Source organism: Scyliorhinus canicula, chromosome 4 (assembly GCF_902713615.1).
Source record: "Scyliorhinus canicula chromosome 4, sScyCan1.1, whole genome shotgun sequence".
Lineage (NCBI taxonomy): Eukaryota > Metazoa > Chordata > Chondrichthyes > Carcharhiniformes > Scyliorhinidae > Scyliorhinus > Scyliorhinus canicula.
Window position 1 is genome coordinate 91228098 of NC_052149.1, and position 14319 is coordinate 91242416.

The 14319-nt window shown below is 45.6% G+C and overlaps 1 protein-coding gene across 8 annotated transcripts in view; it reads right to left on the reverse strand.

Moving 5' to 3' along the window:
• Positions 1 to 14319, reverse strand: part of LOC119964797 — a 141022-nt gene that overhangs the window by 74648 nt on the left and 52055 nt on the right. For all 8 annotated transcript variants that reach the window (XR_005460365.1, XR_005460364.1, XM_038794796.1 and 5 more), the window contains 2 exons: positions 13903 to 14051; positions 11999 to 12149 (listed from right to left, as the gene is read on the reverse strand). Coding sequence is in view for 6 of the 8 variants with exons in the window: in XM_038794796.1 (XP_038650724.1) it covers positions 11999 to 12149; positions 13903 to 14051 (300 nt within the window). In the remaining 2 variants the exon portion in view is untranslated. The remainder of the gene's footprint in view (positions 1 to 11998; positions 12150 to 13902; positions 14052 to 14319) is intronic.

The following is a 14319-nucleotide window of genomic DNA, read 5'->3' on the forward strand; positions in this document are numbered from 1 at the left end:
GTCCCTGCTGCGAGTGTCCGGTGAACCCGCTAAGTGTGATGGTGGAGGTGGTCGGCCACGTGTCTGCGTGTGCCGTGGTTGTGGAGTTAATGGTGGTGCGGGATCCTCCTGTGTCCCACAGTAACTCTATGGGCTTCCCTTTGACTTTTGCCGTGACTACGGGCCTCCCTGATGAGTCCCATAGTGTGTCACAGACCCAAGTGGGGGAGCCCGAACACCGTCAGTTCGTCTCGTCCACATTGGTGGGTCCTGACTGTACTGCTACATTGTGGATGGGTTTTGCCTTGTTGCGGTTCAGAGTGCCTGTCTGCTGGCCTCTCTGAGATCGCTGGGGTGCATTACACTCTTTTGCCCAATGCCCTAACTGTCCACAGTTATAGCATTCCTGTCCTTTCTGTTGAGGGCTGCTCTTGCCTTCATTTACCCATGCGGGCTTCTGGTGCTCTCTGACTGCTTGGATATCTGCAGCAGCCTGAGCCTCTTCTGGGGATCTAACCTTTGCTTTTGCCTGAAGCGATTGCTCCCAGGCGCGGGACAATCTTTTGAGGACCCATTTCTCGTTATGGGCCTCTTCTGAGGGGTCGTAATTATTGCAAGCGCTCTGTCCTGCCTCTGTTGCGTGTGAGATAATTGTGCGCGTCCACTTAACCATGTTTTCGCGGGTTAAATGCGCTCTATCTAGCTGTCCGAAAACTGCGCTGAAGTGAATCCACAGCCTTCCGGCGAATGCTGTGGGGTGTTCAGATCTCTTCTGCCTGCACTTATTCAAGCCTTCTACGGGGTCACCTCTATTGTACCCGATGGCATCTAAAATAGCAGTGTGCATCTCCTCTAGGCTGCCTCCTGCCACGTTTTGTGGGTCGGGGAGGGCTGCCACTACACTCTGGTCTAAGCTCAGCACGGTGAGCTTAACCTGCTCTCTCTCATCCAGGCCGTACATGGTAGCCTGCTGTTTTACTTTCGCAAAGAACTGGTGGGGGTCTGCGGTGGGGAGGAACGGAGTGATCTTTTCACAAGCGTCCCTTAGCTGGGTTACTGTTAAAGGGGTGGTGTAAGTTATGTCTGGGGCGCCTTCTGATTCGGCTTTCCTCTGTGTGGTTACGGGATTCATGGGTGCGGTTATGATCTGAGCTGTGGGGGGTTGGGGTGCCTGTCGTTTCTGCTGAGCTGCGGGCGCACATGTTCCCTGAACATAACGCTGCGCTGTCTCGCTTAATTCCTGCCAATCTGGGGCATTTTCCCCATCTAACTGAGCTCCAAAGGTGCTTTGGAAGCCATTCTGCACCGAAAGCAGAGATTGCAGTTCCGCAATCTGTTTCCTGCATTTTGCGTGGTCAACTGTGCTTTGTCTGTGTTCGGTCGTTGCAGCATGGAGTGCTCTCAAAGCTGCTTTGAGATCGGAACATTGCCTCTGCAATGCCTCCACCTGCTTTTCCGATTCCTGTCTTATCAGAACGGCACGTTGCACGTCCTGATAGGCTTTCTCATACTGGGTCTGGGAACTGTTCAGATGAGCTAGACAAGACTGGTGAGCCCTCTTGGCATCATCCACCTCTCTACCCTTCTCTGCCAACTTCCCTTTTAATTCCAGGTTTTCTTTCTCGATGTCCCTGACATCGACCTTACTCATTCGGTTCCTTTCCTCTAAATCTGCCCGGAGCGTCCTGATGACCTCCTCTGCGCCTCGCAACTGTGCCAAGCAGGACACAATCGCCATCGGCTTGCGTGCTTTACTTAAACTCTTTTTGTGTATCTGAGAGAGGTTCTCCCACCAAGTATGACCTATACTTCCGGGACCTGTCTCCTCATTTGCACAAAACTCTTTCCAAAGGGGCCATCCCTTTCCCTGCAGATATTTGCGGAGTTCCAGCTCCCACGTGGGACACTGGCCTACTCTGCTACTGCTGCTGGTCGCTGCGACCACAAACTTTGCTGGATCCATCAGGCGTTCCATTGCCTGCATGGCCATTTCCTCTGACTCTCTTTTTATAATTTGGAACAGGGGGTTGCTGGGGTGGTGTTTCGTAAAAAGGGTACGGCTTACGCTATTTTCCGATTACAAAACTACCGAAAGTTTGTCGCAACAAAAAGCTTTCAGTTTTACCTTACAGCCCTGTTAGTACGCATGCACTAAAACACACTTCCGAATTTCGCTTATTATTTTGAACACCTTGAATACTTGTGATCTCTTTCTTTCTCTGCAATTTGGAGTTCTAATTCAAATTTCAGGGTCCTGGACACTGTGGTGTTTCCACTTGCAACAGGGTCCCGGCGGATGTCGCCACTAAATGTTGCACGTTTTACTATGGGCGTAAAACGCGTTTATTGGAGTGTATTAACACGCCTCCGAGTTCGACGTGTGCTTAACACTGCTAGGCTCTGTTCTATGTAATTATTTAAGCTCTGGAGTCGCCAGCTGCCGTATAGGCAACGTCACAAGTATTCCAAGGTCAAATTCAAAGTAATAAAGACGATACACCGATTAGTCAAGTTCAAACGATCAATATTTATTATACAGTTAATAATAAATACTCATGCACACACACTAAGAGACTAAGCTACAACTAAACATAAGCAAACAGAATACTTATCTAACAGGAACAGGCAAGGTCAGAGAACGAGGCCTTCGTCCTGGTTTTGTCTGCAGCCTTCAGCAAGCGTTCTGGCACTTGGGAGTCTAGCGGGCTTGGATCGCGTAGCGAGCGTTGAACTTACGGTTTCGGCGGCTGGTGCTCAACGGCTGGAGTCAGGATACCAGGTGTCAGTCGGGGCCGGAGCACAGGTTTAACAGACCGGACAACACGAGGTCCCTATCTTTTATAGGGGTTCCGTTGTCCTTCCCTCTTCTCGGGCGGGCTCTACCTATTGGATCAATTTCTTATCGATACTGGATTAATTCCCCAATGCGAGGGGGTCTCCGTGATGGAGGGGGCGTTTCTTATGTCCTTTTGTTCGGAGGTTTCTGGTGCCTCGATGTCTGGGTCTTGATTGGAATGTGTCCATTCAGAACCAAATGTATCTATTGTGTGGGTGTTCAAGTCTGATGGCCTCATTAGCATGCAAAGCGTTTTGCCATTTGCACCTAGCTAAGGTCTCTTCACCTGAGCCCAAACTGGTTTCTGCTGCTGCAGAATGCAAACTGCTCTTTGCAGACTGCTGTTCTGGCTGAACTGTCTGTTTCTCAGCAGCCTTCCATTTTAGTTTGGCTCAGTGTCCATTTTGCGTGGCCAGCATGGCTACAACACTAAGGGCAGTTTAGCATATAACACCTTTTAAAGTCCTCAAACACCCTATTCACCTGCTCCGGAGCCACCACCACCACTCCTGTCCCATCCTTAATCCGTACAATCTCCCTTGCAGGTGACCCGCTAATAATCGACTAGCCTTCTGACCATACTCATACACAGCCCCCCGTGCTCACCACAACTGATAAACCGCCCTGCCCGTAGACAGGAGGTCAAACTTCGCTTACAACTCCTTCCTCCTCACCAACAACCCCGGCTCTGGATCCCCCACGTTTCTTCCATCCACCTCCAAAATCTCCTCAGTCGGCCGCTGCCACTCCTCCCACGCCTCCTATCCACCTTCGCCTTAAAAGCGATGTCGTCCCTCCTCACTATTGCCTTCAACGCCTGCCAGACCGCCCCATTTTGATTAAACTCTACAGAGTCTTCCACACCCTCCCCATCTTAATTCAAAATTTTGGTCTGCCAACAAGCCCACATCCAGCCTCCATGCCGGTCTCTGGGCCGGCCCCTTCTCCAGGACCAACCAGTACAGTGCATGACCCAATATCACAATCACTAAGTATTCCACCTTCTTTACCCCAGCCAGCAACGCCTTCCCTACCACAAAAAAGTCAATCCTCGAATACACCTTCTGCATTGAGGGGAAAAACAAATACTGTATATACTCGCGTATCCTTCGATCTCGCGTATCATGCGACCCCTAAATTTTCGGCCCAAAAACATGCTTTTATAATATACCTCATGTATCATGCGAGTCACTTTTTTGACATGACAGCTGACACTCAGGTAAGCTTTCCTCCTAAAACTGCCGAATGAGAAACAGCTGTTTTTGCTGTTTCTAATCACGGAACTAAACCCGATAATAAATAGTCACGGTACCTAACAGGTGACACAATCAACCCTTAGCAAAAATGGAGAAAAGATCAGCGAAGAAATATACAGCCAAATTGAAACTGCAAGTTGTTGCCGAAGCGGAACGAAGCAACAATGTTAAAGCTGGAAACCTGTTTGGTGTCGGAGAAAGCTGTGTCCGAAACTGGAGAAAGCAAAAAGAACAATTGATGGCAAGTCCTTCCTATAAATGCGCAAATCGCGGGTCGAAAAGTCATTGGCCGCAGTTAGAAGATGAAGTCTCAAAGTGGGTGTCCGAAAATCGGGCAAATGGTTACATAATAACACGATCTAAAATAAGACTTTATGCTTTACGAGAAGCTAGAAACATGGGCTTTCGTGAGTTTACTGCAAGCCCCGGATGGTGTACGTGGTTCATGAAAAGACATGACTTTGTGTTAAGAAGAAAAACAAAAATTGCACAGAGACTCCCAAAAGAATTAGAAGAAAAAGTGTTAAGTTTTCATAGATTTGTTATCAAACATCGCAAAGCTAACAGCTATAATTTATCGTGCATTGGAAACATGGATGAGACACCCGTGAATTTTGATATGCCATCAAACTCAACCGTTAATAAAGTCGGCGAAAAAAGTATCTTTATCAAAACTACAGGGCATGTAAAGACACATTTTACGGTTGTACTAACGTGTATGGCAGATGGGACGAAACTTCCTCCAATGGTCATCTTCAAACGGAAATTAATGCCCAAGCTAAAATTTCCAAGTGGTATCATTGTCCATGTCCATGAAAAAGGTTGGATGAACAATAATGGCTGCATGATTTGGCTGAAGAGAGTTTGGGAATCAAGAGCAGGTGGTTTACTACGCCAAAAAAGTTTACTTGTTTGGGATATGTTTAGGTCACATCGAGTGGATGCCGTTGTGAAAGCTGTTCGCGAAGCGAACACCGATATAGCGATCGTTCCAGCTGGCTTGACTAGCGTCGTTCAGCCACTTGACGTATCCATCAATAAGCCATTTAAAGACAATCTAAGGAAGAAATGGAATGACTGGATGATGGAAGGAGAGAAATCATTTACGAAGGGAGGGAATGTGAAGGCTCCGGATTTGGCTCTATTGTGTTTGTGGGTAAAAGAGGCATGGGCTGGGATAGATGCCGATTTGATCGTTAAAGCATTTAAAAAATGTGGAATAGCAAATGCTTTGGATGGAAGTGAAGATGATGCTTTATTCGGAGATGTAGGAGAAGAGGATGAAAATATTGAAGACCTGGAAGATGATCAGTATGACGACTGCCTCGATGAAGAAGAATTCCAAGCTTTATTTGACGATGACGATGAAAGCGAATTCGAAGGATTTTAGTTCACCTGCATTAGTTTGTTTTAATGATGTTTTTACATTTTAATAAATGTTAAATAACCAATGTTTTCCTGTTTCATATATCATTATGTTCAAAAATAAATACCTGTATAACAGTTTCATTAACTACTGGATGCTATGTGACTTATCTTGGCCAGCATTTCACACCCGCGATTTTTGTACCTCGCGTATCATGCGACCCCCGAAATTTAGGCTTCAAATTAGGTGCTCAAAAGTCGCATGTTACGCGAGTATATACGGTACTCCTTGTCCCATGGGTGCAAAAACCTCTATGTGTTCATCCCTCACATCTCCTTCATAAACCCCCCGTAACACCTATTGCCCCCCCCCCCCCCCCCCCCGAGGGGGCCAAGAGCATGGCCTCGGCCTATCCATACTCAGGTCCAACACCATATTCCAATCCCCCCATCATTATCAACTAGTAGGTATCCATGTCCGGTATGGCCGCTAGCGTCCTCCTCACAAACCCAGTGTCCGGTATGGCCGCTAGCATTCTCCTCACAAACCCAGTGTCCGGTATGGCCGCTAGCATTCCCCTCACAAACCCAGTGTCCGGTATGGCCGCTAGCATTCCCCTCACAAACCCAGTGTCCGGTATGGCCGCTAGCATCCTCCTCACAAACCCAGTGTCCGGTATGGCCGCTAGCATCCTCCTCACAAACCCAGTGTCCGGTATGGCCGCTAGCATCCTCCTCACAAACCCAGTGTCCGGTATGGCCGCTAGCATCCTCCTCACAAACCCAGTGTCCGGTATGGCCGCTGGCATCCTCCTCACAAACCCAGTGTCCGGTATGGCCGCTAGCATCCTCCTCACAAACCCAGTGTCCGGTATGGCCGCTAGCATCCTCCTCACAAACCCAGTGTCCGGTATGGCCGCTAGCATCCTCCTCACAAACCCAGTGTCCGGTATGGCCGCTAGCATCCTCCTCACAAACCCAGTGTCCGGTATGGCCGCTAGCATCCTCCTCACAAACCCAGTGTCCGGTATGGCCGCTAGCATTCTCCTCACAAACCCAGTGTCCGGTATGGCCGCTAGCATCCTCCTCACAAACCCAGTGTCCGGTATGGCCGCTAGCATCCTCCTCACAAACCGAGTGTCCGGTATGGCCGCTAGCATTCTCCTCACAAACCCAGTGTCCGGTATGGCCGCTAGCATTCCCCTCACAAACCCAGTGTCTGGTATGGCCGCTAGCATTCTCCTCACAAACCCAGTGTCCGGTATGGCCGCTAGCATCCTCCTCACAAACCCAGTGTCCGGTATGGCCGCTAGCATTCCCCTCACAAACCCAGTGTCCGGTATGGCCGCTAGCATCCTCCTCACAAACCCAGTGTCCGGTATGGCCGCTAGCATCCTCCTCACAAACCGAGTGTCCGGTATGGCCGCTAGCATTCTCCTCACAAACCCAGTGTCCGGTATGGCCGCTAGCATCCTCCTCACAAACCGAGTGTCCGGTATGGCCGCTAGCATTCTCCTCACAAACCCAGTGTCCGGTATGGCCGCTAGCATCCTCCTTACAAACCCTGTGTCATGTAAGTTCGGGGCATATAAGCAAACCAACACCACCAATCTCCCCTCCAGTGCACCCGTCACTATCACGTACCTGCTCCTCTGATCCGCCGCCACCGTCTCCATTTGGAACCTCACCCGTTTACCCACCAGTATAGCCACTCCCTGGGCCCTGTTATCAAAGCCAGAATGCAACATCTGGCACACTCAACCCTTGTTCAGCCTCATCTAGTCCTTTACCCCACAGATAGGTCTCCTGTAACAGTACCCATGTCTGCCTTCAAGCCCTTCAGATGTGGGAAAACTCACACTCTCTTCACCGGTCTCCCCAACCCTTGTACGTTCCACGCCACCACTCTGACCGGGGGTCTCTGCCACCCCCCACCCTCCGCTCTTCCTACCTGCCATGACCATCTTTCAGGCCCCACCCCACAAGCAAGGCATTTCCCGGCCCTAGACTCTGCCATCACCCGCCCACTCCCCCTGCAAGCCCTTCATCACTTCCCTTTGAAAACATATTTAATCGTAACTTAATGTAATAACAATTTAAGTGTTTATTTTGAATTAATTAACTCAGCGGGGTGCAGAGCTCTAACTGTGAGATGTGGCAGATCCGTGACGCTTCCAGTGTTCCGGTCGACTACGTCTGCAGCAATGGCAGCTCCTCACAGTTGGAGCAGCAGTTGGATGCACTTAGGAGCATGTAGGTGGCGGAAAGCATCATAGATAGGAATTATAGAGACGTGGTCACACCCAAGGTGCAAGCAAACAGATGGGTGAAGCTAGAAAGGGCAAGCAGTCAGTGTAGAAATCCCCTGAGGCTATCCCCCTTTCTAACTGGTATACTGTTTTGGATACTGTTGCGGGGGATAGCCTACCAGGGGAAAACAACAGCAGCCAGAACAGTAGCACCACAATTGGCTCTGTTGCTCAGCAGGGAAGGGTAAAGAGCAGGAGAGAAATAGTTATATCAGTAAGGGGCACAAATAGGCACTTCTGTGGACTGGAAAGAGACTCCAAGATGGCATGTTATCTCCCTGGTGCCAGGGTAAAGGATGTCTCTGAACGAACACAGGACATCCTGAAGGGTCGAGGGCGAACAGCCAGAGGTCGTAGTACACATAGATACTAAGGACAGAGGCAGGACGAGTGATGAGGTCCTGCAGAAGGAGTTCAGGGAGTTAGGCAATAAGCTAAAAAGCAGGACCTCTAGGGTTGTAATCTCAGGATTACTTCCTGTGCCACGTGCCGGTGAGGCTAGAAATAGGAGGATTGTGGAGCTAAATACATGGCTGAGCTGGTGGTGCAGGAGGGAGGGTTTCAGATTTATGGACCACTGGTATCTCTTCTGAGGCAGGTGTGGCCTGTACAAGAAGTACGGGTTGAGTCTAAACTGGAGGGGCACCAATAACCTGGCTGGGAGGTTTGCTAGAGTCACTCGGGAGGATTTAAACTAGTATGGCAGGGGTTGGGAACCAGAGCGCTAGCTCAGAAGGTGTAAAAGCTGAAGGGGAAATAAAGCACAAAAATAAGAGAACAGCATCACCCTGTCTGCTCAAACACAGTGATTTGAAGTGTATTTGTTTCAACACCAGAAGTATAGCAGGTAAGGCTGATGTACTTAGAGCACATGTTAATACTTGGAATTACGACATTGTGGCTATCACAGAAACATAGTTAAAGGAAGGGCAGGATTTGCAGCTGAACGTTGGAGGATACAGATGCTTCAGGAGAAAAATACTGTGCACTGTACTCCAGGTGTGGTCTCACCAATGCCCTTAAGCATAATTTCCCAATTTTATATTCAATTCCCCTTGCAATAAGTGATAACATTCTATTAGTGTTTCTAAATACTTGCTGTACCCACATACTAACCTTTTGCAATTCATGCACAAGGACACCCAGGTCCCTCTGCATTTCAGAGCCGTGTAATCTCTCACAATTTAGATACTATAGCTCTTTTTTATTCTTCCTCCAAAAATGAATAATTTCACATTTTCCCATTTAAAACTACATTTGCCAGAGTTTTGTTCACTCACTTAACCTATCTCATTTCTGGCACAATTTATTGTCCTACTTTTATTTATGTCATCAGCAAATTCAGCAACCATACCTGATCCCCGTGGCACACCGTTCATTACATCTTGCCAACCAGAAAATGACCCATTTATGCCTACTCTGTTTCCTGTTAGCTAGCCAATCTTCTATCCATGTCATTATATTACCCCTACATCATGAGCTTTTATTTCCCCCAATAAAGTTTGATGTGGCACCTTATCAAATGCCTTCTAGAAATCTAAGCACAGCACATCCACTTCTTCAAAGACCACTTCCCTGGTGATGGTGATTTTCTTGAGTTCCTCCCTCCCTTCCATTTCCTGATTTACAGTTATTTCTGAGGGGTTACTGGTACCATCTACAGTAAAGAACGATCCAAAATTCCTGCTCAGTTCATCTGCCATCTCCTTATTTTCCATTATTAATCCACCAGACTCATTTTCTATAGAACCAATGCTCATTTTGTTATCTTTTCTTTTATAAATAACTACAGATATTCTTACTTTCTGTCTTTATATTTCTAGCTAGCTTTCTCTATTGTTCTAAGTTTCCCTCCTTGTTAATCTTTCAGCCATTCTTTGCTGTTATTTATGTTTTCTCCAGTCTTCTGATCTGTCACCCATTTTTGCACAAGTATACGCTTTTTCTTTACGTTTTCCAATATCTTTAACTTTTTTAGTTAACTACAGATGGTGAGTCCTCCCTTCTGAATTTTTCTTTTTCGTTGGAATGAATATATTCTGTAATATCCCCTTAAATGTTTACAGTGCAGAAGGAGGTCATTCGGCCCAACGAGTCTGCACCGGCCCTTGGAAAGAGCACCCCAGTTAAGCCCACCCCATCCCTGAAACTCAGTAACACCACCTAACCTTTTTTATCATGGCCAATCCACTTAATCTTCACATCTTTGGACTGTGGGAGGAAACCGGAGCACCCGGAGGAAACCCACGAAGACATGGGAAGAATGTGCAGACCCCGCACAGACAGTGACCCAAGCCGGGATTTGATCCTGGGACCCTGGAGCTGTGAAGCTATTGTGCTGACCACTGTGCTACCGTGCTGTCCACGATTGACTGATTCCTTAAGCTAATTTGTCAGTTTACTTTAGCTGGCTCTGCTTTCATGCCCTCATAATCGCCATTAATTACTTAAGTTTAAAATGCTAATCTCAGGCCCACTCTCCTCTCCTTCAAACTGGATGTAAAATTCAATCATATCATGATCCTTAAACTGTAATCTCCTAGTTTAAATGTGGTTCATTTGCACTAGGTTCCATTTAGATGAAGACTTTGCGCTGCGTTTTTCAGCCACGCCCGCCATAAGATTGCCACGGACGGGGGCGGCGATCATGTAAATGTCCGTTGACCTCAGGTGGGAATTTCCGGTCACTGGGCAGGTGCGGCTGAAAAATCCTGCCCTCTTATGTCTGAAATTATCTATTCTCTTCACCGTGCCTACTGTTTCCAGCATTTTCTCTTTTTGTTTAATAATTTACATGTGTTGGGCAGCACGGTGGCAGAGTGGTTAGCACTGCTGCCTCACAGCACCCAGGACCCAGGTTGAATCCTGACCCCGGGACACTGTCCATGTGGAGTTTGCAAATTGTCCCTGTATCTGCGTGGGTCTCACCCCCACAACCCAAAAATGTGCAGATTGGCCACACTAAATTGTCCCTTAATTGGAAAAAATGGAAAACTAAAATTTTTTTTTACATGTGTTGCACATCATAGAATTCACAACTATTTGTGTACTTTGTGCCTCTGATGTCCTGTCTGAAGCAAAATTGCTCCCAAAGGTGCTTTTTAGCAACATCCAGAGAAAATGAAGATGCCTAGAATAGTCAACACAAAAACATTAGAGCAGTCTTGTCCAATATGCTCGCCACGCGCCTCATGCGGCAAATCAGCCACTGATGTGTGGCAAATAGATGCTGTTGAATTTTGGAGCAACACAATACTGCGTTGTGTTAAAGTTGCAGCAGCAGATATGGCAAAGCGTCTCACTCGCTATTTGCTATTTTTCATTTGTCCTAATTAAGCAAGGATCAACCACGTTGCTTTTCTACAGGAGTTATATATCTGTCAGACCATGACCATGTTTATCAGAATATAGTTCAGTTGTCAGGTTTCTAGTGGCCTGGAAGTTGAAGGGCCACACGCTCAATGACACAAGAAAAATAGTCTGCTGTTTATTATCTTCTCTTTTCCTGTTCTGTCTGGATGCCTCTATATTACCATACATTTAGATCTGTGGGATCTCTCGGTGAAGCACTGTGAAAGCAAGGTGGCTTTTGGAAGGACAGATGTCCAATTGCTCTCGAAATTTCCTTGGGGAATCTAGCCATACTGGATAACTTAGTTTTGTTCAGCTGGTTGTTGGTGTTTTTCACCAGTTCAGGCATGTGAGTGATGGACAGCAAGCTGGGACAGTGCAGCCACATCCAAATGTGATGAGCACACATTGAGAAACAGAACACTTTAGCAAACAGATTGTCACCACCCTTTGAGCGTGTATTCAGCAGGCTTGCTTTGCAGTACAGTTCAACTGTACCCCTTTTGTAGCTGTTCTCCTGGCTCTGGCAACAAATGTGTATGGTCTCGGTTGCTGACGGCTTGAACTCAAATCTATTTTTAAAAGATTATGCATTGTTTTATTAATATTGCAAATATCTTGCATCATCCAGCGAATATTTATTGCCACAAGTTTAGCAAGCGTCAAAATCCTATTGGATAACATTGCATTTGAGGACCGAACTTTTCCTTAAATCAACATTAGATTGTAGAGTAAATTCTGCATTACCACATTCTCAGCGGGTGGCCTCCCGTGCACTGGTCACTTGGTGCCACCAGTATTATCTCTGACCTACAATACCTCAGTGAGGTTCCCCACTAGAACCACAGAATTGCTGAATTTATACTTTTGTGATGCAGAAATGACAATTATGACATACATACCTTAAATTCAATCAATGATTCCTGTCTCTGGAATGAAGTGCTGCGCAAGCCTAATGTTTCATTCATGAATGAATCAGATGGATTAGCAGCAGAATGAAGATTATTCTCAAGCAGGGTTGATGGTGTTTTTGTTGATACTGTCGGGATTTGTCTGTAACAGACCAGGAAAGATTAATGAGCAGGATTTTCAGAGTACTTAGATATTCAGCAAGACTAATAGAATGGATTGCTTCTAAAGTGGTGCCTGCAGATATTTTTAAACTGCGTCAATATTTTTATACAAAGGAACCAGTGCAATTTTCTACTCAGAACATGAGGTTATAATGCTACTTTTAAAACCTGTGCTCTTACATCGCTTTACTTTCAGCTACTTCTCTTAAGGCACTTTCAGTTGTAAATATTACATTTTAACTTTCATCCAGCTTATGCTGTAAATAATTGTATTTTCTAACTCATCAGTGGTCCAGAAACAGTATGAAGTTAGAATCTAAACCGTTATTTCTCCAAATTGTGGCTTTCTGCATAATCAGTTCCTGCATCCCTAGAGATAACTGGAGTTACAGTCCATACCTGATACGACAAAGTTATTGAATTGTCTAATGTAAATAACACAAAATGAGAATCTAGTGTAAAAATTGTATCACAAAATAACATGAATTAAGTGACTTTGAACTAGCACCTGTGGGATTAGTGCCACTAAACTATTTATGTAAGATAATTCCAAAAGGATACAGAATAATGAAAATACAACAAACAAAAACTAACTTCCCATTGAATCAAAATAGGATGTGCAGATAAAATCTGAAAAAGCTGGAAATACTCTGCAGATCGGTGGCACAGTATTTAACACTGCTACCTCACAGCACCAGGAACCCGGGTTCGATTCTGACCTCAGGTGATTGTGTTGAATTTGCACATTCACCCTGTGTCTGCGTGGGTTTCCTCCGGGTGCTCCGGTTTCCCCACAGTTCAAAGATGTGCAGGTTAGGTGGGAGTTACAGAGATAGGGCGGGGTAGTGGTCCTAGGCGGGATGCTCATTCAGAGGGTCGGTGCCGTCTCGATGATCCGAATGGCCTCCTCCTATACTATAAGGATTCTATGATCAGGCAGCATTTGATGGGAGAGGGATACACAGTTAACATGTCAGGTCTGTGACCTTTCAGTTCTGGTGAAAGGTTACAGACCTAAAATGTTTACTCTGTTCCTCTTACCACAGATCTGCCAGATCTGCTAGGCGGTTCTAACATTTTCTGATTTTATTTCAGATTTCCAGCATCTGCAGTATTTTGTTTAAACATTTACTATCTAAATACAAAATTTATAATGCTCTTTTGCCATCATATAACACATTCTAAAGCTATTATATGCAAATTTGAGGCAGGACATTTTACTCACAGTTGACTTGATTGAGGATCCTGTTCTCTTTGGTTTTTATTGATATTTTCTACTGGTTCAGAGTTTGCTCTACAACCTGCATTTTCTGTTGTGTGGGTAGATGCTAAAGGCACTCAGTAATGACTGATTAGCTTGTCTTCAGGCACTAAGAAATCCACTAATTCAGCTGGGATCTTAGAAAATTTGTTGAGGTTTCTGGCAAGAAATTTAACTGCATATAAGCTGTAGAGAGGTTCAAGGCAGAGCCTTAATGAAATAAAGCAGCCAGCCAACAATCTCTATCGAAATGTAACTATCTTATGACCTGAAAGACCAATTTCACTGTCAGTTAACTGTTTCACAGATGTGTTTTTGAGAGGGTGCAGATATTTTTTTTCTGACTTTCCTTTTCCATTTACAAAGGAATTCTTCAATTGACTTCTGCTTAACTTTTTTTAAAAAAACGAATGGCACTGGTCATCTAAAAAATCAAATTTTGAATGTCCATAAATAATCAACTCATTCTTACTTCTGTGGAATGCAGTTGTATCTGTCTTCTATCTGGGTATCTTTAATATCCTCCTCTGGCAACTCTTCTGACACAACATCCATTTGAAAACTATCCTGTGTTACTAGACCTATCCTCAGTCCCTCCTGAATAATGGCATCCATGGTGCTCTTTAATACAAAAGAATAGTAACAAGGCTGATCATTTGCATAAAAATGGCATTTTAAATGCAGTCTTCCGATTTAAGAATTAAGTATAAATTTAGTACAAACCTATAAGTCTTTCTGACTTTCATTCTGCGGACCAGTTTACCTATCAGTCCTTTAATAATTAATTTTAAAATGTCATCACAGTCCCAGGGGACCATAGGCTACTCTCCTCTTTTAGAGAGTTGACTGGTAGTGATTTTATCTGAGGGTCAACACACCTCAGGCTAGA